The following is a 26695-nucleotide window of genomic DNA, read 5'->3' as shown; positions in this document are numbered from 1 at the left end:
CCCCTCAGACACAAGTTAGATCCCTTTGTACGAGGATGGTGGTACAGAGAAAACATGCGGATCCACTCGGATACATTCACCACTGAAAATCTCCACAGAGATATGAAGGAGTATGGGTCTGCCGTGTGAGTACATGAAGCTGTGGTGATCATTAAAGTGCTTAATAGACCGTGTCGCCTCTAGGACCTGACAGGCAAACTGGGCAGAGTGGGGGATCCAGAGAGAGGGTCACCTTCATGTAGCGACAGCACTGTCACACCGGGGCCTTGAAGGGAACCACTATGGCCTGGCCCAGACCATACATGTCTCCAGTCAGTCAAGCAGAACAACAAATCCCCCACCCCCTCCTCTAGCCGTAAACAAAACACAAAAAGGGACCCGACTCAGAGAGAGAATTTACAGACATTAAGTGTTATTTCCAAGCAGCGCAGTGATGTGGTTGATCTAGCTTCAAAATAACAATTATCATTAGAAATAATGATAAAATAATGTAAGGCTTATACTTCTTAAACGCAATTACATTGTTTATATTTGAAATATCTACAGCAAAAAAAGTCAGGCAGTTAATGAAAACAGAGACACTGGGGATATCACTAAGATGTGCAGGTGCTGTCTTTTTAATCTTTTTCTTAAACACTGTTAATATGCAGCACAAGGCAGAAGTAACAAAAAGAGGAGCGTTCAGCCTGCCTGCTTCTAGCTGTGTGTACAAGGCTTTTGTCGAACGTAGTCAAATCCCTGAGCTGTTTTTTCAGAGTGTTGTTATCTTGGTCCGAGCACAGGTGCGACTCTAAATGAGGAGGGAGGCAGGACGGACCCAAAGCCCACCAGCATCTCGATTGAAAAGAGAGGGGACATGTCACTCAAGGTCATGGTGACTTGCGGCGGCAGTGGCACTGCAGATTGATTGGGAGGACAGGAAGCAGCTGGCAGAGAGGAAACAGGAAGGTGACTGAGGGAATCGCCAGGCGGCTCCGGTGAATTATGACACTGTCTCTCCAGCTCTTTCTATCTCGCATGAAGACTAAAGCCTGGGTTATACTTCTGTGAAGGAACGATGTCATTACCGATGTCATTTACACTTGTGTGCTGTGTCGGGCCACAGACTGTTCATAAAGATGGACAACAGGACGGCTCTCCAGAAGTGAAGCCAAAGCGTCTCGATCATCCCCCGATGGTTGCTGCAGTACAGGTCATAAAAAATGTCTCCTCCATTTTAGCAGATGGGACCTGGAGCAAACTAAATACCCAAAGTACACATCCATTACATTTTTCTCAACTATGATTTCTGTCGTTGTTGTTCTTATCACACCAATGTATATTCAAGTGTTAATTTTTTGTCATGATTGACAGCTGAGACAGGACAGGAGATTGTGCCAAATGACGTTTGTGCCAAATGACGTCTTCAGAGAAAGATGGCAGTTTGTACCAGGGACATTTTGGCTTCATATCTGGATGAGCCGTCCATCTTTATATACAGTCTGAGGTGTCGCAGTGCAATCACATGGCCAAACCACTAGTTGCTGCTGTTACCATGTTGCTGTGTGTGCTTCAAACAATGGTGACTGAAACTGCCACGGCCATGTTGGCGATGGTGTTGAACAACTGTTACTTTAACTGAAACTGTTGCAGCACAGAAAGGAGACGCTGAGGGGGATTAGTGTATGACCACTGAATTAAAGCAGAGGACATTGTGACACATAGACCAGTGGACCAATCACAGTTGTCGTGGTCTGCGTCATGTAGTTACTAAGAAGGTGCGTGTCAGGCGCTGGATTTAAGTGGTCCTGTCATGCTGCCTGCTTCTGAATTAATATCTGATTTCCATGCTCCTTACAACCTAACTGCCGAGGATAGCGATTGGTCCGAAACTCAAGTTGTTGCTGTGGTTTGATTTGAACTATATGGGTAACTTTTCACAAATGGCCAGAGGATAATATAGCTAATTACAGCTTTCTAAATGTGGAGTTCATCATGAATATTGATAAAGCATTAATTAGTTACTAAAACTGGAAAACCATTTTCTCTGCAGCAAATACATCACGTGTTTTTGGAGCAAAAATGTACTGCATCACTTCACAGCATAAAGGATTCTGCCACTCACGGAAATTACTGTTCTTAGGAAAAAAATAAAAGTGAAAATGAAACACTGGAGCCAAATGTGGTATACTTTCCAATAAAATCTCTCTATCAATAATTCAATACAAGCAATAGACAGCTGATACATTTTTAGTGCGGATCATGTTGACGGTAAGAGACCGGTGATGTAGGTCATTATCACTATGCCTAACGGAGCTCTATGCCAAAGACACACGCGCACGCGCACGCACACACACACACACACACACACGCAAACGCACACGCACACACACATCCTGAGAACTTCGTACTGGAAAAAAACCTGACAAAGATCCCATTCTGAATCGAGACGCTGTTTAGTTAAACTCTCTGTGGCACGGGAGGTATAAGTGTGCAGGCTTTTTTTTGTTGAATAACTTCGGATCTCCTTGCACCTTGTGATGTACACATAGTTTTTTCTTTTCTTCTCCTCTTTCTTACAGGAACCGGATTTGCCGAAGTAGGAGCAGGTTGGGTTCTTGTGTTAGGTATCTAAAGCCCTGATGGCCTTGATTAAGCCAAAGTGATCTGATCACTTATCTCAATTCACTTTGCTCCAATTTCATAAGAGACTCTTCACTGCATCGCAGAATGGGAAATTCTGTAGTGTGCTTATTCTTTAATTGCTCAATGACTTTGCAGTGCTGAGTCCAGATAAAAAAAAGAAAACTTCCTGTAAGGGGAAATTATGAGATGAAGTGCTTTCTCAATATCCAAATTGATTGGTGTCCTCTGGCTTTACTCCAGAGAGTTTGGTGCTCCCTCTCTATGTCCAGCTCTGTGCTACACATACTGTACACACATATGTAAAGAAAAAAATCACATACATGCATCACCTTCACGAACATAATTAGAGTATGGGATTTTCAGATCATGTTCTTTTACACGTGATGGATTAAATCTCTTCAACATTTGTTATTGGCATTCTACTAGATATATCTCAATGTGAGTGTATGCACATGTTCTCCATCTCACACCCTTTGCTCTCCTGTGTGGAGGCAAAGACCCGAACGACAGAGCCCCAGACTTCATTCCATGCATATTGTCATTACCAGGGGTTTATGGATGTGACATTAGATAATACACCGGGTGAGATTTGGAGGTTATCTGGTATTCCAAGCCGCGTGTGAAAAGTCAAACCATGAAACAGGATTCATTGCTGTGTTCCGTCTGGCAGGTACTCCATTCAGCACATGGCATGGTGACTAAATCTTTGGGCTTTTCAGAGTCATCTGTATGTTAAATGAAAAAGGTAGATACAGTAACGGCTGATTTAAATTTAAATCCATTCTTTGGTCCCAGTCACAGTCGTGACATCATTTATAAAAGGCGCGAGTGACATTTATGATATTAAGGTCACTGGTTGACAATGAAAGAAATGTTTAATCTGCGAAATTACCCCATGAAATGATTACTTCATTACTTCATTATGATGTACTGCTAGCATGTTGTATAATTTTTAATTAACTCAGAACAGGAGAAAATGTGGGTTAGGGGGTGTAACTCAAGGACTAGCTGCACATTCAAAATCAGGTGTCAGACATTCAGCTGCTAAACGCTTCCTCTATCGCAAAATAGATCACAATTTTTTTTTATAATAATAACTCTCGAATAATACAGTCCAACAGAGACATGGCCTGTTCCTAGCACACATCATTCAGGTCAACGTCAGGCATAGGGTCAACAATGAGGCCACAATGCCAATGACCAGTAAAGTTATCATGTGAGTGAATTTGTATTTTCAGTCTGAACACAACAGTCACTGCCACTACATGGGATATACGATTTGCTGGGCCAGAAAGAAGCATCTAACACCTCAGTGGCAATCCCCAGCATCAAAGCAAGACAACCCTGCTGTGCTAGAGCTCATAAACCGGCACAGGGCGCAGCATTGCCTCCTGAATTGCTGAGTAGGCTTACATTGAGCCAGTTTAAAAGTGTGAGTCAATCAGCTCGGGCCAGGCACAGTACGTCAGCCCTCGTTAGCTGTGACCTTGGGAGATAATAATAGCACTAAACTGGGTGTATGTGTGGGGTAATAGCACCATGATTAAATAATTATGTGGGAGCGTACATACACTGGCATGTCTGCCAATGCACACAGTTCTTCACCTGCGCCTGTGGGAAGACGGCTGCTGTTTTGATAACAAAATGATGAGGGTGCAAGGAGCGGAGGGTACATTCGCAATAGTTTGCATATACACATTAAGTCTTAATGTTTTAAGTCTCACAACTGTCCTGATATGTACATATATAGTCAACACTTCTTTCACTGTTCCCAGTTGGCTGTCATCAGACCTCACAAAGCCGATCACACATGGCACCAAGCAGATGGGGATGGTGGTAAATATTAATCTCTGAATTTATACATATCCTGGATTTAGAGAAGCGATGGTGCACTTCTGAACCAGCACACAAATCCTAACAAACGTTCCCAAGGCTCCCAATACCTGTCAGCGCTCTTCCTTATGCATTCTCTTTGGTAAAAAGCAAAGGAACCCATGCATTAACAAAACACAGGAAAGCCTTGTGCTCTGTGTTTGTGTAAGAAAAAGGCTTGCTATGAAAAATCTGAGGAAAACATGCAGTGAAAAACTGTAAATAGTCTCAGAGCAGAGACAAGCAGCTGGCTGTATGTGTCAGGAAGCACAATAAGAAAGTAAAGCGAGAGTAAAAATGAGTAAGAACAAAATACAGTTATAGAAGATTAAATCATATTTAAGGTAATATGAGTCAATTAAATTAAATTAACTGCCACTGTTATTTCCATATGGGATGTATCTGCGGCAGGGACAAGAGACCACTAGGGTCCTTTAGGGTTGGAGGACTTGTTGCAAAATATAATTTCTATAAATGTGTAAAGGCAAAAATTACTTATCACTGGAAAGATGTAGCTTTTAATATCAGTGCACAATGGACTATACTTAAGTAATAGAATAGGCTATGCTATACACTCATTTTATAAGAGTTAAGATTTTCCAAAATCATAGTTACTATGAAACTGGCAAGGTTTCATTATATAAACTCCAGGCAGCAAAAACGGCAAAAAATGTAAGAATAACACATAATAAATCCTCTGCACTGTAGTTTTCGACAACACTTAATATTTATCTGGATATCCCCATTACTTGTGCAAATGTCAGAATATTAGTATTCAATTATGTTAGCGCGTCAACCCCTGCAGGAGTGTTTGACTCTGGACAGGTGTGTTTTAATTGCGTGGCGCCAGCAGCAAGGATAACATCATCTTTTCCGATAGGCCAGCATCACACAGTTTGCACAGGGCTGATTTGCGAGCAGGGGTTTGTGTAGATTGTCTCAGTGCTGGGTGCTTCGCATGTATGTTGCTGTTTCCGGGACTATCGAAATATCAGATCAAAATAAAAGCTTACTTTCAGAGGTGCCTTAGTAGGTCACCTTATAAATCGTACAAACCCCTTTCAAGGTGAAACTGCAGTGACCACATGCAGCCTTGGACCTTCACTTCACTGTTATCCCCATTCTCTCCCTCCTGCCGAACCTGTCACTCTCTCTGGTCTCCGTCAAAAAATATGTGGGAAAAAAATGTGACGGTTTGAAACTATATGATCGGTTCAGTAATTACGATGTAATGAGGTCACAGGAGTGTCAACAGAGTATTTGACCATGGCTCAGCCAATCACAATCAATGACTGGAATGATCGTTTTTTATTAAAAGAATTGATAGTGCAGCTTTTATTAAATAAAACATGAGGAGATAAGATCAACATTTTTAAAGAGAGAGCAAACCTTTTCACAGCGTGACAGATTTTCTAATTTGTATTTCTGGAGGTGCTAATGTCATTCACTCTGTTTACATGAACATAATTGCTGTTTATTCAGCCCAAAAGCTACAAATAAACCGAAAAATAACTCTTGGGGTGACATTCATCTTAATCTGAGCCGCCATCTGATTTCTTCCTTTGAAAGGATTTCATGTGTACAGCCAGAGAGACAATGTCTCCTGTGTATCAAAGTATGATGGAGAGACCTTGTACTCCGACCAAACACATCTGTAAGACCGGGGAACTATGATTGAAGGATAATTGGGTGCAACCTTGTTGAAATGGAAACCTGCGATGGACTGGAAAAATCCAGTTTCATGGACACAGGCCTGGCAAGGTCAACGCTGGGTTCAAACACCTGGCTTCATAAAAGTGACAACTGAAAAGGGGAAGGAGCTGTGAGGCCAAAGAACTAGAGTCAACACTGGTGTCAAGCTACGATTCACACCTGTGGTGGAGCTACTAATGCAAATACCAGACTAGTGCAAATACTGTACATCCCATATTCAAAATAACTGCACGTTTCTCTCGTGATACTAAATTATTCTCACATTAAATGCCATGCCTTGTAACTTGAAGCGCATTAACAGGAATGTGCAGAGTTCTCATTACTATTCATTCTGTAATAATTAAAATATCCATCTGAGAGAGGTAAATTTGAATGTGTTGCCAGGCGTATCACAATTGCAGCAAAATGTGTCACTGAGATTTGTGGACCAGTTGGACATAGAAGATGAGTGGATGATTTGTTCATGGCTAGAAAACGAAGGGTTTCCTTGGCACTTCATGCACATACACTGTTTGGAAAGTCCCACGCACAGGCAGAGACTTTGAGGGATCACAAGACTGACCAAACACACCGGAGCAGCATGAGTTGTTACACTGGGGACAGTGCTGCAATGGTAATGAGATGACTGAGAGTGTGACAGCTCTGTCTGGCTTCATTGATACACACACACGGGGTCACGCACAGGCACAGGCACAGGCACACACACACACACACACACACACACACACACACACACACACACACACACACACACACACACACACACACACACACACACACACACACACACACACACACGGCACAGTTGGCTGGACTGAATCTGCATGGTAATTAACCATAATGATGTAAACAAGAACTCATTCCGCGAAGGCCCGCTGCCGATAAGCAGCAATCTGTTACAGTATCTGTGAGATTGCTGAGATTTACTCGGCTGAAGAGCAGCCGTCGAGCTATGAGAGAGGCCCGCTTCGCATCTGATGTATCTCACGTCCTCCGCTCGTGCTCGGCTCCTTCGATCAAAGCCGAAGCATTTTTTTCAGGTGGTGCCGGAAACGTTTGATGACACTGGTGTTTCAGACTCGAACACCACACGATGGGAGGCTATACTACAGGAAAAACAAGCTTTCAGGTACACTGCAAGGACAAGGTTATGTTTGTTGACGTTTTGTATGTACCGGTTTAACTGAGGAGACTTCAAAGCAAAACAAGACACCACTGTCCATGTGCTGTCTTTCGCTTGAGTTTCTCTCCTGTTTGAAGCGGTGTTGTTCAGAAGTAGCCTCCCTCAGGCAAGAGGACCTCCTTCGAAAATCAGCATTATTGCAAATGACTCATTCCGACGATGCAGTTTATCTCAAGGAGATGTTGCTAATCAGACGTGATTGTCACGACAATTATTTTCCTTTTGCCTATCTCCTGTCCACCGCACCCTCCCTTAGTCGAACCGGGGGGGGGGAATGAGTCACTTTCCTGGTTCCTGTTGTGAAGCAGAGACAATGATAGACGGGAATGCCTTCTGTTCTCCTGATTTGCCCACAATCTTCAGGTATGTCTAAATAATGCATGGTTGTTGCGGCGCACTTGTCTCGTGGCGAATGGCAGGAAAGACATCTGTTTAATCAACAACTTCCTCTGACAGTCCCTCAGTTGGGTGTGACTGTCGCTTCTATTCTCAGATGGTACCGCAGAGGGATATGAGCCTCATAGAAATTCAGGAAGCTGTCTCCAGGACTGCCAGGTACAGCAGCAGATAAAAAAAAGGGGCGAAGTGTTGAGCCCGGGTCTTATACTGCTTGGCTGTTCTTTGGTGCTTAAATTATTTGAAGAGCCCTTTTTATTGTCGGAGCACATTAATCTAGAACGAAACTGCTGCCATTTCCCTCACAGAACATCTAGGTGCAGTAGCCTTTTGTGGAACGCGTGGTTTAGTCTCTGATTATTGCTACGGGCTTCCTGTGCTTGTAATCAAAAAGCTAGCATGCTCACATCAGCCCACTCCACACAGACACTCTGGAGATTACCTCTTCAATCCCCATCAAATGTGATTACCCCTCTCGAGGTGTGTGGAAATGTCACATTTTACATATCCTAATATTTCACCTCACATAAAGTTCTGCATTCTTCTCGGCAGCGAGGGGGAATGTCAGGGGAAGGTGACGCGGCAGGACGGTCCAGTTTAACCCACATCTCTGGCCCCTCCTGCTGTGGATGCCTCCCCCTGAATCAGGGCGCTGGGGTAATTGGGGCTCCAATGGTCATTAACTTGGACTAGGTGGCAGACCACCACAACCACTATCAGTGTAATTGGGTCTAATTGGCCCAGCATTGCCAATGATTCGGATCAGACAAATAGCAATGAGTAATTTAAATGGCTGCATGACCTTTCGAAAGCTTCAGTCTAATTAACCTTTGTCGATGCATGCAGGTACTGTATGAGGAAGTGGGCCATGAGCAACAACCGGCCACAGGGAGGGCTGGGTTATAATCACATATTGTAGGTAATCACTGGTTCTGTACTGACACCAGGTCAAATCCTCTGCGGAACATGGTGTACTAGATTTTTTTCAGCTAAGTGTGTGGTTCTACCTCAGAGCTTCCCACTAACTTTTAGTTTTTCCCTCCCATAGTTTGTGCTTTTCTCTCTCTATCTCTCTCTCTCTCGTAATTATTATTATTAGTAGTACTTTTAGTATTAGTATCATTACATCTATAATTATCACTCTTCCTCGTGTATGTATCTCTCTCTCCTCTCCCTCTTCAACCCACCTCTCCTCTCTTTCTCATTTTTCTGAGCTCCCCCCAACCGGTCGAGGCAGATGCTTGACCACAATGAGTTTGAGGTTTCTTCCTGTTAAAAGGTTTTTTTTTTTGTCTCCATAATTGCCGAGTTTTGGTCATGGTGGGAACTGTTGGGTTTTTCAACAATTTTGCATGTAAAGTGCCTTGAAATATAGATGTTGAGATTTGGCAGTAAACTAAGAAATTCAATTAAACATTGAATTATAATTCTTCTGGATTACGTCACTCGAATGCCTATATCTGACTAAATGGAACAAACCTCAGAAGAAAGGCATTATTTTGCAGAGCTAAATATCATATTTATGAATAAACTAGATCTTTAGAATGCATTAAATATGCCCACTTTTAGATGCGAGACAAAAGATAAACATATTCACCTGACATCAGAAGCAAAAGCGTTTTTTTGGTTTTCTGTCACAGCATTTAGCCATCGTACTCCGCTGTGACGTATGGTGCTTTATCTTTATAAAGCACAGCTGCATGCAGCTTAGCACCGCAGTCAAAGGTATATGGTAGAAGAGCACAGGCTGGTGAAAAATGGCATTAAAATATGGATGGTCTGCGGGGAGCATCAGTCAAATCACATTTTCCCTTCACTTTACCCCACAATTGCAGAGGACTGTGAATGTAAGTTTACCAAATTATGTCATAAAGAAAAACTGTCTCGGATTCTGTTTCTATTACAAAGGATTTCAAAGTATGAACTAAATTTAATACTGTGGGATACAACAAAAAAAAATGTTGCGTGAACCTCTCATCCCTCTACCCCAATTAATGGCACAGTTTACTTTGCTGTGATCAGAAGCCAAGTACACACACAATCAAGCCTCTATCCTTCTTTTAGCCATTATATAATTAAATCTGGAATCGCTCGCAACCGCGGACAATAATTTACGAGAAAAGGGGGAGAGAAGCGGAAAGAGGCAAGGCTTGAACACGATCTATTTGGTGCATAAATGAAAATTTATTTATCACTCGGGGAGTCGGCACGCCAAAATGAAAGAGGGTGGGGTACAAAGTCATTAAGTTTGATACGGTAGTATTTGGCAACATAAATAATGAAAAGATCCTCCAGTGCACTTAAATACAGCAGTAAAAAAACACATTTTCAAATATCACCAGCGACCTACATTAATAAAGGTGGAACAGTAAAAGTTATTTACAGCTTAGTTTATATTATTCCTGAGAACAGAGGAGGTGCTTTTAAACCTGGTCGGCCAAAACACAATGAAAGATGAGGTTAGAGTCAACTCGCGGCCCGCACCATCAGCGTGTCGTCTGTCTCAAAGACACCTTGGGGGCACGGGCACTTATCTCTTTCATACAGTGATTGTTTGTTCTTCACTTGCTGCCCCTGTCAAGTCAAGCAGCCGATCGTGTAGGGACTATCAGCTGTCAACTTCAAGCGGCGCTCGCATGCTGATGTGTCAGCGTAAGATATTGTTTTTGTGGGAATGCTTTTTGGGAACAGGCTCGGGCAGAGGGAAGGTAATGCTCCTAGCAGCCTTGGAATGAGCCCACAGAGAAGGGTGGCTAATCCTATCATTCTACACCATTCATCTCCAATCCACTTGGCTTTCAGCGTTTTTCTCAACGGGCAATTTGTGGCTTCCCTGTTGGATCTCCTCGAAGCCAGCGTGTTATGACTACAAAACACTTCCAGGGCTGCCTGGGAGTCAGAGAGGAGGCCACTAAACGCAGTCTGCCACCCCGTCACTGTCCACAATGACAGCTGCCAACCCACTGCACACTGCCAGGAAAAGCTTAATGACAGATACTCTCGGAAAACATCAAATTGTGGCCTGTCAGCGTCAAATTAGGAGCAAAAATGAGGCTCGGTTGCCCACAAGATCATTAGTCAACAACTCAAACGCTCATTGTATGTGGATGTCACTTCCCCTCGAGACTAAGATCCTTGTTATTTTGTCTCAATAGATTCCTCCCCAAAGACTCAAAAGACAGGCTAAATTCAATTAAACAATAATGATGTTTTGGGTAAACAGGGGTTTTCTATTATTCTAAGGTCACGGTAAAAGTTTGTTAATAGTCTCTAGTGAAACAGGGTCTGCGACTGAGATAGTTCCAGATAGGTGGCGTCCCCCTCCACACATGGAGTCTGTGGGATTCTGCCTGACAGATGCTGTACTGGCTTCCAGGGAAGAATCTGAGCAGCCTTCCATGACTAACCAAGACAGGGGACCTGCATTAACAGTCTCCTCAGTCACATGTACTGTATAGTTTTCAGCTCTTTGGAGAGGAGGTCCCCCGGGGTCTGACTGTACACAAATACAGTGCACACACACACACACACCAAGGAGTGCATTGTTAAAACGCACATACACACAGGGGGATAATTTGTATTTCACTACTTGATAAAAAAAATTAACTATATATTTATTAATTTTTTCAGTGACCAGATAATGTGATTGGCAGGTCTAAGTCAGTGGTGAATTTCCATCATACAAACCTTAACACACAAACAAACTATCATCAATCTTCTGTTGTGTGTAATCTTGTGCTACTGCTGAGCAGCAGTTTCCCCCAACAAGCTCTGCTGTTTCCAGATAGAATGTAATAACATGGCATGCTCCATATATCACAGCAAACGTAATGAGACCTATTTAACATGTCCCGGCTCCAGCAAATAGCCTGCTGAAGCATCTTCACTCGTATCGACCCGCCAGGCAATGTTATTATCACATTCCTCTCGACAATCAATCCATCAAAAATCCATATTTCTGCCTCTATTTACGTTTTTTCGGGCCCCTCACCTGAGCCTCCCCTCGGAAGCAGACCACATACTGTAGAGTAACAAGCAGTGAGCAGAGGAGGGGGCTGTTTGACAATGTGCTGCTCATCAGGCCAGAGCTGCAGCTCCACTCACAGGCTGCACAGCTCCCACGGCTCCCCTGTGTGATGTTGCAGAGCCCAGCCGGCGATGCTGGCATTCTGGTTGTGGTCAGTCAGAGCCCAGGGAGCTGTGACAGCCTGCTGCTCTTTCAACCGCAGCAAAAAAGCAAAAAAAAAAAGCACTGAAGCATAACAGACCTCTAGGCGGAGAAGAAATGAGCAAAGAACATTGCACCAACACAGGCACAATCGCATATTCCCAAGGAAGATACACATGGAAAGACATAGAGTATGTATGCACGTGGGCACAAATGCACACTATCACTTTCCGGTACGCACTGACTGCAGCCAAATGATTTGGAAAAACACAGCTCAATAGGCCATCCAGCCATCTGATATTTATCCAGCGACGAAGACAGAGTGAGGGTGTTACAGCCTGGGCTGTTCCAGATTGCTCTCAACTTCAGTGTGGGGGTTAAACGGCAGGTTTCTTGGCTCAGGTTGATCGTCATTTTTCATCTGAAGGCCATCCCTCAGTCAGGCTCAGAACTGCATCGTATACTTGCAGTTTGCCCTGCGGGGCCAGGGGTTGTCATATAAACAATTTGAGCACATTTACCTTGACATTTCAGCCGACAGGGGCTTGGCAAAGTATCCAGCATGAGTTTAACAACTTCAGACTGAAAAAAAAATGTACGTCTACAATTTAGTGTTGATAGTTTTTTTTAATGCAGCCTATAATGCCACCTGAAGTAGGCTATTATCTGTAAAAAAAAATACATCAATAAAAAAAAATAAAAATAATTCTCGCCTGGGATTGTTTACATAACGTTTGCAAATAAACTCAATTATTTCTGAAGACTAAAACAAAGAAACAAGAGTCTAATCCCGTGCCCTCATGATCCGCTGTCTTAGCTGCCTCACGAGGAAGATTTTATGACTTCACAGACTTATGGCTATTCATTCAAGTTGTTATTTCCAAATGAGTTATTTTATGGTAATGGTTAGGATGCAACACGGAAACTCAGAAGCATCCCCTTAACTGAGCCAGGAATGGCCTCAGGTTGTCTAAAAGTAACATTTTCCATCTTCCCAAGTTCTGTCCCAGTAGAGCTGTAAATCAGTATACCATCACTTAGGGACAGGGAAAGCTCTTCTATCGAATTTCTGACTTCTGGGGATAACAGTAAATGTTCAGTCCTGCACGCTGAGCTGCCCTAAAGTTAAGGAAATGCATTTCAGAGCTGAAAACTCGCTGCCTTGACATGCTGCAGTCAGAATAAGATTGGGACTGTGGCCGCTGCACTGTTTCCTGGCCTAAAGGGCGGCTTTGAGCCCTCAGAAACAGGGATTAACTCCCCAGCTCAAGTTCTTTTTAATCTCTCATGCTCAAGTTTATTTTGTATTAGGCTTTGTTTTGACTCCTACTCCTTTATAATGCCCTGGAATCCCCATTAGGGAGCCGGCTGTCTAGGATTCCTTAATGTAGCCCCCCCCCCCCGTCATTTGCCCACTTTGTAGACCCACTTGGCGGGGTGCCCGTCTTCTGTGGGATCTCTTGTTTCTCCAACACAGCAAAGCTCAGAGTTGAGTCCTTTCAGATGAGTCAAAATGAGTTTGGTCCTGATCAGCTAAGCCCAAAATGTGGACTCTATGTGCTCTGCACCAAGGGGCTGCAAGTCTGTCCTTTAACAAAGAATTAGCACCAGATAACCCTCAGAGCTTCTCTACAACCCACTCTTATATCAAGGCAAAGTAAAATGAAATAAAGGCCACATCCTTGGTTGGTGAAAGAAACTGCTGCTTCCGTTTTGCTTTTCGCTTCCGTTGTCCTTGCAGCAGGAAGAGACAAAACTGTGGCCAGAACATAATGTAATGACTGGGCTCATCCTACAAGGCCAGTCAATCACAGAACACCACTGGTTTCACTGAAGGCCTTCTCAACACAGAGCAGCTGTATAAATACATTAGACAGGATCCGGCCTGCTCCCAGTAAAAACAGAAACTCTGTTTCTCATAAATACATGGACTATTGGATAAATAAATCCCGAGATAGGCCTAAACTAAATAAATCTTTGTAATGTGCCAGACACAAAGCAAGGATCGGGGCGCTTGTGGAGGAGCAGGCAAGCTGGTGGTGTGCGCCATCACCGAGGCCTGAGGGGCACGGTGCTTTCTGGTGTTCCCTCTGCCCATGAAGCCTCAAACCCACCAGCTTAATATTCTGTTGTGCAAATGACATTCAAATGTAATCATCATATCTTAATAGATGCAACTGTTATTAGGGAAGTTTAAAGATCAGCAGGCATGCTGCTGATTTTCATATGACTTCAAAACACTTACCAGAACTACTTAAGTCATTTGGCTTCAGAATCTATTTAATTGCTACCTAGAGGAGTGTGTTGCCCTCAAAAAAAGTCATCATCGGAGCAGGAATGTGTCATCTTTAATGGAGCTGGTGCTTATCTACGTTTCCTCTCGCTGTTGGAAAGTACTTGCATTGATTGGCTTCTGATGAGGCCGCAGGACAGTATAGGTTGGTGCAGAAAATGTGATTTGTGGCTATTTGGTGTGATACTGATTTGTTTACCCTCTGCTGGCAGGGCCGATCCATATATCATGTGAAGCAGACTGAGGCATAAGGTCCAGAGCAGACTTGAGGCTGGGACAGTGTGTGAATGATCGGCTGCTGCCAGCTGTGGATTCTGTGGTTATTGTCTCATCTCATTCTCTTACGATTCAGCCCTGTTCACTAAACCTTGAGCTCTTCCAGTGTTTTTAAGATGAAAGTAAGGCACACATGCTTTCCGGTGTTGGACATTTAACGTAAAAAAACAAACAAGTAACAACACTGATCACAGCTTTTTTTAACCTAAAAATGTTTTCCCCAGCAACAACAGAAGAAAAACTGCTGTCAGCGAGCCAAGATGTGGAGTCGGATACAAAGACCCCCCCCCCTTACATTTAATAACACAAAACAGAGTAGTCTACATGAAGAAGCCAAACATGGAACGTTACCATTCTGTTGTGTTCTCTGTTGTTGTTGTTTAAATAAAGAAGATTAAGGCTTTTTCAAAACTGTATCTGAAATGAAAGATGCTAAATCCTTTTGTTCTTGTACCTTTTCCCAATTTCCTACAAATTTTCAAACGTAGCTTTCCTCACTGAAGGCTTACTCACTGTCGCACCGAAACACAAGAGCATACAATTTCTTTCTTTCAAGCGGCACATGAGAGAGAAACATTTCTCCGCAGATGAGTGCGAGTGCGGTGGCGTTTCCTGTACTCACCACAGTGCTCAGGTTGTGCTCCTTCATCAGCCTGAGGGAGTTCTGGTAGCAGGAGGTGAGGTCATTGGTCTCGGTTGGGCCCACATGACCTCTGGCCACCGGGCCCACAGTGTGGATCACATCTGTCAGAAGGGGACAAACACACAAAGCTCCGTTCAGCACAGCCTACTTCGAGCAAGGTTAAATAAGTTGGCAGTGTTTTTAATAGTGTCAGGATTTATAAGTACAAAGCTGTAGAACATTTTTAGCCGCCTGCCATGCAGCGGAGCACTGGAGCCAAAGTCTCTACAATCTGCAAAATCATCATCAAACACAAAATATGATAAAGTCGGTCGTCACAATGAGACAATGGGGACAGCAATAACAACCCAGTAGCCCAAAATGAATGAATTTATTCAGTAAATGAAACAGCAGCTTAGATAGAAAATCAATTACAAGATTCTTTTATGCCATCTACTCAAATATTCATATCTCTCCCTGTACTCTCTTCCCCTTCGCATAGTAATGTCTTCACCTGTCAATCCCCGGCCTCCTTGTCTGGCCTGGCCGGACTGAGGAATGCAGCATCTTAATTAAATCATAGGAGTGATGACAGGAAAATAAGGGAATGTAAGCAGTGACTTGACAGAAACAGAAATCTTCTGCTTTCGGCCTGACTGCCCTTGGCCTTCTCAGTGTTGGACAGGACGGGTCAAAGTCAATATGCAACCGGGTCGGCATCACCCACAGAGCATTAGAGAGCGGCTCATCACGTGTGTTGCATTGAGGCAAACTAACCACAAGGGTATCAGTGACACGGCAAAAAGCAACTTTACTAAACACGACTTCTCTCGGGCGTGTGTGTTTTTATTATTATCATGTATGCCTGTTCATTCGTCAAACAGGTTATTAAGGCTTGAGTTTAATATCCTGATAATAATTCATGAAGCAGTGATTGATGAATGTTTTTCTGTTTTTCTTTCCAAAGCAGACTGTGTCAGAGAACGGAATAACACTCTCTTACTTGATTCAGCAGTGGTTGCTGGTAAATCTCAATTCATGGCCCATTAAATATAGATCAACTGTGACTAACACATTTGTAATTTAATGCATCAAGTCTGCATTTCTGTCCAGTGAAATATTAAAGCTCGTTGACGTATGAGCGCCGGGGATTCAGACCTGGTTCAGGTGAGAGCACCCGGGGACAACACAACAGCCTGTGATTTAAAATGCAGCAGCCTCGTGTGTTTTCTTACATCTAACCTCACTTTTACTTTTAATATGAAACACTTAGCCTCACGTTCCCACAGTAATAACAAATGTAAGCTATATCACTACTCCACTTTAACATAAATCATTTATGGATTACATTTAGTTCTGAGTTGTATGTCTGGGTGCATAATGGTCAGGATGATAAAATGCACGCCGAACTGCAGTAATCAAGTGGTGTTCAGCGGTATTGCTTAAGGGCTCTGGTTTTGTGTTTCGGGAAAGGTAAGAAACAAGGGCCGTGAGTGATCCTTAGCTAGGCTGAGGTTGGGCCGTAATGAGAATGGAGCTGTCCCAAGTCTTTTTCCAGAATAGCGGGCCGAAAATTGCAGAGCACAATGTGGTTATAATGGGACACGTGGCGAGTTGTTTTTAGTGCATAATTCATGAAGTTTTTCACTACAAGAACTGCAACATGCCAATTAGAGTGTGGGTAAGTGCCAAAAACCCAGACTACTGGTGAATTCATGAAATGTTAAACAGTGCTCCTCTCACCAGCACCGGTACATGTCTCTGCTCGCTTCCTCAACACATCCACATCAAATAAATATTCATACAGCTGTGTTTCTGTAAGGTGAAAGACACATCCACTTTGTAACCATGGAGGGATATTACAGGGAGGACAGCCGGTTGCTGGAGTGCTACGAAACACTTCAACAGCTGCTTCAGCATCTTCCGTAAAAGCTAAACAAAAAAACGACCTCCCTGCCCTTGGACGTGGAGGAACTGAGGTTACTTATTTTGTTCAGGGGGGAAAAGGCTCAGCCATTTTCTAAATCCAACAAAATCCAACGATTATTTGCAGTGCAATGTTGTAGGCCATTAAGCTGCAGTGAAATTATAGGATTTTTGTTGAATCCTAATTTTTTAAAGTCTAGTGAGCATGTCCTGAAACAAATCCAGTCCAGCAGAGATACTCAAATCTAAATAATTAGATCTGCAATAATAACAAACACTAAATAAATGTCAGCATAGTGCTTCAGTTAAGGACACTTTGACCTTGAATACACTCTTTCCTTAAGGTTAAGACTCCCTCTTACTTTGTTCCTCAATGTGTTTAAAGACTGGGGTTATTTATGATTATTTATGGCTGCTCTGTTTTTCGATACATAAATTATACAAAGATGCTCTTTGCAATAAGAGTTTGAAAACCTCTGGCAGATAATCCATCCAACGTGCGTCTTTATCACCCTTGTTCTTTTTCTCCTGGTGGAGCGCCTCAGCTTTTATCATTATTTGCATCCATTACCTGACAAACACATTTCAGTGTATCAGTATTTTTTATTTATTTATTTCTCCTTACTGAGAGGCACATACCGACACATATATATCATTATCTGAATGCAGCCCTCATACCGGAGGCACATAAATCTCAATCTTAGATTGGTTGAGATGATTACTAGCGGTCCTCGAGCAATTGCGGGGTTGGGCTTAATTGCAGGGATGATAAAAAATGCAGAAAATGTCCTGATGAAACAGAGTCCATTAAAGGGAAGCTCTTGTTTAGTATGTTGAGAGGAGATTAATCAGTCAGTATCACAAAAGTGGGGAAAAAGGAGGAATTCATTTGTTGAAAATAAAGACAGAATTTCAGAATTACCTTGTAAAGTTAGAACAGAGCGGAACTACAGAGGCTAAATTACTAGACACGCCGCAGCCTATAGTTTGCTTTCAGAATATGAAATAAGTCATGAAGGGTTTTAACGAAACTCACACTCTATCACACATAACACAATACCCCGGCTGCATCCACTTCCTCCAAGTCCCTCGCCTTGCCAATTCCTCCAGTATTTAATTAGCTTTATTCCTCAGCACTTTTTCAACCACTATATCTGCACCGGATTTGTTTATTGTGGTCTCTTGCTTGGGGCTGCAAGGTCAGTAACACAATTGAACCTGAGAAGAATGATGATTTCCATTCAAAGCAGACTTTTCTTTCCCTGTGAGTCCATATAGGCTCTGCAATGGAACAAAAAAAATTAAAGTAAAAACCCTGCAGGTTTATTCTTATTATGAATGTCAAAGGTGTAAGGACTCCTGGTGCGAGGAGCCCATTAAATACCATAAGCAGACTGATATTGACTGACATCATCTATTGTGGTGGGATGACGCTTTATTTTTAACAATGTAAGTGCATTTTGCAGCATAACAACAGAGGGAAAAGGTCCCTCCGCCGGGCGCCTGGTTCAACAGGGTTTTGCTGAGTCTCTTAATTTGTCATGGGTGTGTTTGGGGTAAAACGTGCAGTAAACCAATCAATGTGCAATCTCCCGTTCCCTTTAAAAGCCAGGTTAACTTGCACCTTGGCTACGATGCCGGATTATCCAGGTAGTAAGAGGGAGCAGTTTTCTGCAGAAGAAACAAATCTACAAGTTTGCAAAGGGAAAGTGTGCGAGCAGACCCTTAGTGTGGGTAACAAGCAGAGTGTACAGGAAGCAAACAACCACACCTCTTCTTATTCTTATTCTGCGACCACTCAGCATGAGCAGATCTCTGCAACCTTCAACTCTTAACACGGATGCAGTGAAGTCTTTCAGTTGTTTGGTGAATTTTTTTTTAATGCAATGGAGGAGCTGTGCCATGGCATTCTTCAGCCTGTTTCAGTTTTCTAATGTGCCATGATTAGCTGTCAGTGCTTGGAAATCAATACAATATGGTGAAACATGTATCAGGCTGCACAACCAACAGACATGTTTTGATTTGATCCTTTTTAAAATGACGAATACCAAGAAATGATGTGTTTGCATTTGCCCCATTCCCGCAATAGGGAAAAAAACTGCTGTATGTATGCAGCGTGTATATTGACCCTACTAGTGTTTCTGCTATTGTTTGACCTCAATCGTCCTTGAAAGAAATCACAGGATAAACACATTCCTGGTTAAAGTAAAGTGCTCACAGCCTTTGTCTGAACACCCTCCGCCCCAGTGTGTGGTTTTTCTTTCCCCTCAGTTCGTACGGGAGAGCGTGAGGCTTCTGTAACAGCGAGGGACCCTAGAGAGTAATGAGGCAAACACTGTATGAAGGCGAAGATGCTCCTAAATATTTACCCATCAGGTACAGGGGTGCTTTAATCACAACAGAAGTGTAAAACAGAACTCCCACACCCCCTCCTCCAGTCAGACTGATAATAAACTTTATGTAAACCAGAAAGAAATTGAATTCAGGGTGTGAGAGTGTTGTTCTACAAATTCAAATATTGTGAACTACTCGACTACTGTTGTGCGTTAGAAACCACACAGACACTGGTGGCAGCATCGTTTTGAGCACATCAACACATTACATTGCACAATTTTAACACAATGCAGTGTGACGAGAGGTTTTGTTCAGTGAGCCATACGTCAATAGATTATTACACAGTTGTATCACCATTATCTGCAGTGGAGCTGATCCAGTTCACATGATGGTACAATGCCAGAGTACAGTATTTGAATTAGCACTGATAAAAGCGTATTCAAACACATTTAATTATTCATATATTACATATAGATTACATTTTAGGGATTTTCCATGTATTGTCACTGACTCGGTTTCAAACTGCACTTTATTATTCTATTTATTTGTTTATTTGACAATGGGAAAATGCAGTGAAACATTATAACTAGTTGGATGTAGGATTTCTAGCCGGAGATGATTTGCAATCCTTGTCCCTGGTTACAATTTACTAATCTAAAAAGATCACAATACATTGGGCCATTGGAAATACAAGTTAACCTGACACACAGATAATACATTATCAAAATACATGTGCACAACTGCATGATCAGTGATTGCAGGTTTGGTTTTGTCTCAGCCAGCGTTTGACCTCTTAATTGGATGTTTTCAGATCAGTTTGTGTTCTCTGGAGTTGGAGAATTCCAAAAATGTGTTCCTATTACTGAAAAACACGACTGACCCAAAGTGGTTTTGCGCTGGGCCACCCTGCAATTACCAATCACCACTCTCCTGCTTGAGACTCCACTGATGTTTGTCTGATGAAGGGAGGATGTCCATGTTTTGTTCAAACCAGTTCCAGATTGAAACAAATATTATCGCAAAACAAAAACTATAAAAAACATCATCCAAACTCTACAGGAAACCATTCAAAGGCAACTGTAATGCAGGTTGTATTTACTTAATACAGACCTATTCAGAACATATCTCAATATATCGCTGCAGATTGCAATGGCCCTTCTGTGCACTGTGACGCTGCATTACGTAAGGACATATAAATATCAGATAAGTACTCAATATTGGCACATTCCTGCTGATAAAAGGCTTAGATTAGGAGCAAAAATAAAGATAAAAACATAAATGATTGAAATAATTCTAGATGCAAGTGATTATTGGTACGTCTGGGCTGCTCTGGATGGACCGGACACACTGTGACCCCTTAATATACCAAGTGTAGAGCAAGTGTGTGAACATCTTAGATTAGCCTACTAAAATATTACTCATCTCGGGGAGAGCTGCCGGGGAATAACTATCAAGGGGGACATGCTCACTTCAAAGCCGCCACTTTCTCAGCAACGAAAAAAAATCTTTTGAAATATCTCGACTTCATTCAGGAGAGAAGTGCTGTGCTATTTCAGAGGGGGACCAGCACTTCACAGTCTAATCAATGTTTCATTTTGACTTGCCTCCGCTGACTTTGAGGCTCCTTTAACATTCCACGTAATAACAATCCCAATAAGACCTGAACGCATTTGCTATGGTGCGGCTGCTCCTGAATGCTCCCATTCTCACCAACAACCCTGGAAGTGCATGTATCAACACAATGAATACCAAAGACATGTGTGTAGTTATAGGAGCCTCATCCAGGACCATTATTATTCACAAGAGCCAGCAGACAATGACCAAACCAGTTTTGTGCCGCCCATGGCAATTATCTTCAGAATCAACAAAGCACATAATGATTAACAGTCCATTAGGAAATTCAACCAGAATTGAATTTAAATACAGTCACTGTTTTTTTTTTTGTTAAGCCCCCTTTTGTATGGAGAGTGGACTGCAGGCTTATTAGTGTGTGCGAGCCATGCTCAGGACGCAATAAAGTTCTTATGACTGATGCTGGAAATCAGTGACCTCATTTGATGCACAGCACTCTGGATTTCACCGTGGAGGCTGAGCTGCTTTCAGAACGTGTTGGAGCCAAGAGGTAGCTCAGTCACCATTGTTAAGGCTGGATTAGCACAAGGAAAAGGCTGAAGTCATTTAAACATATTGTTATATATATATAGTCCCCTGATTATGAGGGAAAAGTTCCTCGCATAACAATATCTGTGAAAGCGACATGACAAAGGTCGTCCCGAAAGGAAAGTGAATCACAGCTGGATGTAGCATTAAACCATGGGATTTTCTTTTTAATCAATGAGAAGATGTTTGGTGTTTCTTTATAACTTTACTTTATGAATCAGAGGAAATTATAAATAAGGAGATTCTCCCTAACACACAACAATAAACAGAGATAAATCTGTTGCTATACTGCTGTACCCGTTTCACTTCCAGCTTCATCTATCAACAACAGCAGTTTTCTTTTAGTTTACATAAAAAAATACACACACCTACAGTGCATGTTATGATAATAATAATAATTATCATCTTCTACACTGTTGATCCTTTCAGTGCCGCGGGGGAGCTGGAGTCAATCCCAGCTGACATTGAGTGAGAGACGGGGTCCACTCTGGACAGGTCGCCAGCGTGTTACAGGAACAACATCCAGAGACAAACAACCATTCACACTGACATTTACGCCTTCTGTCAATTTAGAGTCGTCCATTAACCTAACACCCAATCTGCATGTCTTTGGGCTGTGGGAGGAAGCTGGAGTACCTGGAGAAAACCCACGCACCCATATGGAGAACATGCAAACTCCAAACAGTGAGGCCGCAGCCGAACCGAGATTCAAAACAAGAACCTTCTTGCAAACCACCGCACCACTGTACCACCATATTGTCATTATTATTATTACTAATGACTGCTTCCACACATGACAGAAAATAAGTGTCAGTCATTGTGAACAGAAGGGGCATGTCTGTCTTTTGTAAATCATGAATCTGACTCTTCAAAGTGTTCAATGGCCCATGAAAGAAAATAAGAGAAAGAGACAGAGAGAGAAAAAGAATGAGAAACAGAGGGGGAGAGAGAGAGAGAGAGAGAGAGAGAGAGAGAGAGAGAGAGAGAGATGGCATCTTCCTTCAAAGGATTCTCCAGCATTTCCCGTTCCTTCATCTCTACATGTAAATCACTGTCAGATGTCGGAGGGGTACAGGGCATGTTACTGAGTTTGGCAGGTGAGGATCCGCCTGCGTAAACACATACATAGCAGTTTAGACTTCCAGAGCAACCGTGCACCCAGTTTTTCTTCCGCTACAGTGCAACGTAAAAATACAGTATAGTGTATCAGAGCTGTGTCATGCATGTGCTCAAACATTAACTAAAAGATGTATGAATGTTTGTACCCATACTGACTGTGAGCATGCGGGAGATGGCTGGGTCCAGGCTTGTCACGGTAGTCGATGCTACACGGTGTGCAGGCACACAATGATTGCATAACTTGCCCACTGGCCCCAATGTCTTTTTTCATTATATTAATAGACATAAAACCTGTTTGGTTCATTTTCATGTGTCAGCGGTAGTGCCCACGTTTCTCAAATAAAAAAACCCACTAAATCTGACACTACAATTATAAACTGGAAGTGTCTGCTGCTCGCGGTAGCAGAGCTGCGAGGCTTCACAGAGCAGTGGAGTCTTATCACATGATGAGAGGAGAACAATGAGAAATTGGTGGAGGGTTTGATGTCAAAGTGAAAAAGCATTGCCAAAAGGGAACCTGATAACATTAAAGCCCAATTCATGCTTCTGCGTTGTAGCTATGCCGTAGCCTGCACACAGGGGCCAAGCAGTTATAGGTTTGTGTGATTTGCGCTGCAACAACACTGCCGAAACACTAGTGGCGGTAGAGTTTCTATGCTGGTGTTGAGTGTCTTACGGTTTCTGGTCCGCGTATTTACAAATTCTCTGGCATCCCTGTTTACTTGAGAAGAATGGCGAGGGTTACTAAGCGGATCGTGTCGGAGATGGAGCTGATAGATGTTAAAGGGAAATTACTTTTTCTCAACGAGCAACTTAGCAACGAAAGATGTCGTCTGCGTATGGTCCTTCAACTCAATTCAAAAATGGTGGCGAGTCTGAGAGAAAGGCGATCCTACCAAGTGGACCAATCACAGCTCGTCTCGTCTCGAGGGGTATAGTTACATTTTTGGGGAGATGCACGTCAGGGCTCTGCCTAGGGTACACGGCTACTCGTAGGCTATGGCGTAGCTTCCACACAAAAGTATGAATTGGGCCTAATGAGGCAATCTGCAAACTTTGATGAAGGTGACCGCACTTATAGTCCAAACACACACACACACACTCCTTCAAGGACATTGGTAGGAGAATTCGTCTCCTTCAAAAAACTAGGGAGAGGATCTAAAGCTGTAAAGTTAAGGATCAAAGTAAGAGCCCTACAGGTGTTGAGGTGAGATGCGTTGTTTTATGTAAAACGTCTGGTGTAACCAGTAACATCGGTGCTGTCATGTGATTATGACCCGGTGGGAAAATTACCACAGTGTTGCATCCCTAACTGAGTTTCAGCATGAAGAATGTGTATATGTTTAAGTGTGTGTTTCAGGCACCAAGTGCAGGTTGACACGGCTCTATTGTGGTTGTTTGATCGCTTAATCAGTTGAGTGTGTCCTTACAATTAGGAATCAATACAACTCCATAGAAAATGCTCTTTTAAAATGGTATGTACTGTATAGTATAGTAGAACCAATGCCACTCAAATTCTAATTCCAGTAATTAAGTGTATTTCGGTGTGATTGCTAGACCGGACTCCCTCAGCATGCACACAGCTGTTCCCATGTCGGTCGCCGAGGATTACTAAATGAAGTGTGTACACCCACTCGGACACGGAACTGGTGTTGTCATGGTGACAGAGAGTGCAGAGTGATCCCCCACTGCTCGGTGAAGCTCCAGTCGGAGAGAGAGAGGGGCTTTTTGCAGACCTGGAATCATCTGCCTCATGCCGAGCAGATACAGTTGTTAGTGCATTAATATTCCCTTCTTTAAAAATGGATTAAGGGCGTCTTACTGATTATTCATACGCCTGGCTTTCAAAGAGCTTTTCCATTGTGAGTGTCACTGAGATTCTGTCACACTTAAAACAGGCTACGGGGTAAAGAGCAGGAGAGGCGCGGGCACAGAGGGTGACGACAGAGCGGCGTGCACATGTGCAATATCACAGGAACGTTGTTGCTGATTGTGAGTGATAATTGTTTCAATACAAGAGTCCGTACAGAACCAGAAAAGCTCATGTTACACAAATCAATCCCTTTTGATGGGCAGGATGCTGAGCCCCCTTCAGAACCACTTTTCCGCCGTTAGAGTGGGTGATCCTTGGAGTGACTCAGAAGCATGACATTTTCATAAAACCCCCGATCACCGTTTCCCCGAACTGTCAATCACTACACCCAGCAGTACACGACGCACACACACACACACAGATCCACACAGGCAAGTGCAATACAAGCCACGCTGCCTTAAAATGTCAACAAGCTCTTTCAGTGAATGAAAGGATTGAAAGCCATCTCTCAGCCTGCTGGCAGACATTTCTACTGCTTTACTGTACTGAGCAGAGGGTGTGTGCATGTGTGTGTGTGTGCATGTGCCACCGGATGCATTTGCCCCACACCGAACTGAAGGACAGGCACAGCGGGGGGGGGCGATGATAGTTTTGTTGTACACATGCTGCAAGAATGGCCCCTGCTAGTGTCTACAGGGACGACAGGCCCAGAGTAAAGACAGAGGGAGAAAGTCATTGAGCAGCACCGCCAGCTGTTTCCACTGCTCTGGGCTTTCTATAACATTCCTCTAAGCTTGAATGAGCTGCCAGGTGACACTGCTCTCAAAAGAGCCCGCTACTTCTGCCGCTCTGCTCTTTTTCTTCCTCCCCCCCCCCCCAGGTTCTTAAAGTATTTTCTGCATTTTTTGGAATAAAGTGTGAATATGAGAGTAGCTTTGCCATGCCTGTGCCCGAGGTGAGACTGCGGATGCACAAAACAAGTCCCCCACCCACCATTTGTAGACTCAAAGAGAACACCAAGGCGACACGGTGCAACACGCAGCACAGGTGTCAGGGGAATACAGAGCACACTGTTTCATACTGTACCAGTCAGTAGGGTCAGAAGTATGAATGTGAAAGGAAACACAAACATGAATAATGTGCTTTACAGAAAAAAAATCTACCCACACACACACACACACACACACACACGACCTATACAGTATGAGCAACATTGTAAGAGAGCAGGACTTTTATTCCATCAACGGTTTTATCCTCAGCGCTCAGGCCGGGGAAACTGGGAGTGAACACCGAACAAGCGAACCGGAGGCCATTTTAGCTCAACTGTCACATGAACTCCATCCACGGCATCTCACTTACTCTGCGTCCACTGGTCTGTATTTGGCTGCAGTGACTCTGCAGGCATGACGCGGCCACGTACGCGGTGATGTTGCCCAGAACCAGCGTGCGGTGACATTGTTGTGTGTAAGTGGAAGCGGGCCCGCTGGGCGCCATCAACTCGGTTCATGTTGTGAGGAAAATACCCGTTTCTTGTACAACATGGACCCCCCCCCTCTCATGGAAACATCTTTGAGAGATGCCGATGAGGAATCTGATGGGGCTTGTGAATGACAAACAGGTCGCCAACATTTGAATTTCACAGGCAGGTGTGTAATCTACACAGTACTATATATATATATATATATATACACACTTTCTGGTTCAGCTGCAGCAAGGTGCCCTGTTACGGCAGAGCTTTAAAAAGCGTCCGTTTATTTTGTAGTAAATGTAAAAACAATCAAACCACATACAGCTTCAATATGGCCTCTCGTGTCTGCCGCTGAACATGAGACTGCAATGCTGTTACCTGACTTCAACTGCATCTCATCATTCCTCTGATTAGGGCACCAAATAGCCAGGGCAGTACATCATAATTCTACAGGGGTTTGTGCAGGCAGGTCCTTGAACTGGGGAGTTGAGCCTCATGAATCTTTCAAATGTCACACACACACACACACACACACACACACACACACACACACACACACACACACACACACACACACACACACACACACACACACACACACACACACACACACACACACACACACCCCCTCTGAACACATTCATACACAAAGTTGTGGAGGCGCAGCTGCAGGGAAGACGGAAAAGCGATGTGGCCTTCACAGATGCTATTACCCGTCATTTCAATT

General features: G+C 43.3%; 1 protein-coding gene across 2 annotated transcripts in view; it reads right to left on the bottom strand.

Annotated features, from left to right (window-relative positions):
* Positions 1 to 26695, bottom strand: part of macrod2 (mono-ADP ribosylhydrolase 2) — a 413125-nt gene that overhangs the window by 111828 nt on the left and 274602 nt on the right. For both annotated transcript variants that reach the window (XM_035172644.2, XM_035172645.2), the window contains exon 6: positions 15149 to 15270. In XM_035172644.2, coding sequence (XP_035028535.1) covers positions 15149 to 15270 — 122 coding nt within the window. The remainder of the gene's footprint in view (positions 1 to 15148; positions 15271 to 26695) is intronic.

Source organism: Hippoglossus stenolepis, chromosome 12 (assembly GCF_022539355.2).
Source record: "Hippoglossus stenolepis isolate QCI-W04-F060 chromosome 12, HSTE1.2, whole genome shotgun sequence".
Classification (NCBI taxonomy): domain Eukaryota; kingdom Metazoa; phylum Chordata; class Actinopteri; order Pleuronectiformes; family Pleuronectidae; genus Hippoglossus; species Hippoglossus stenolepis.
The sequence above is the reverse complement of the archived record's forward strand: the minus strand, read 5'-3'. Positions and strand labels throughout refer to the sequence as shown.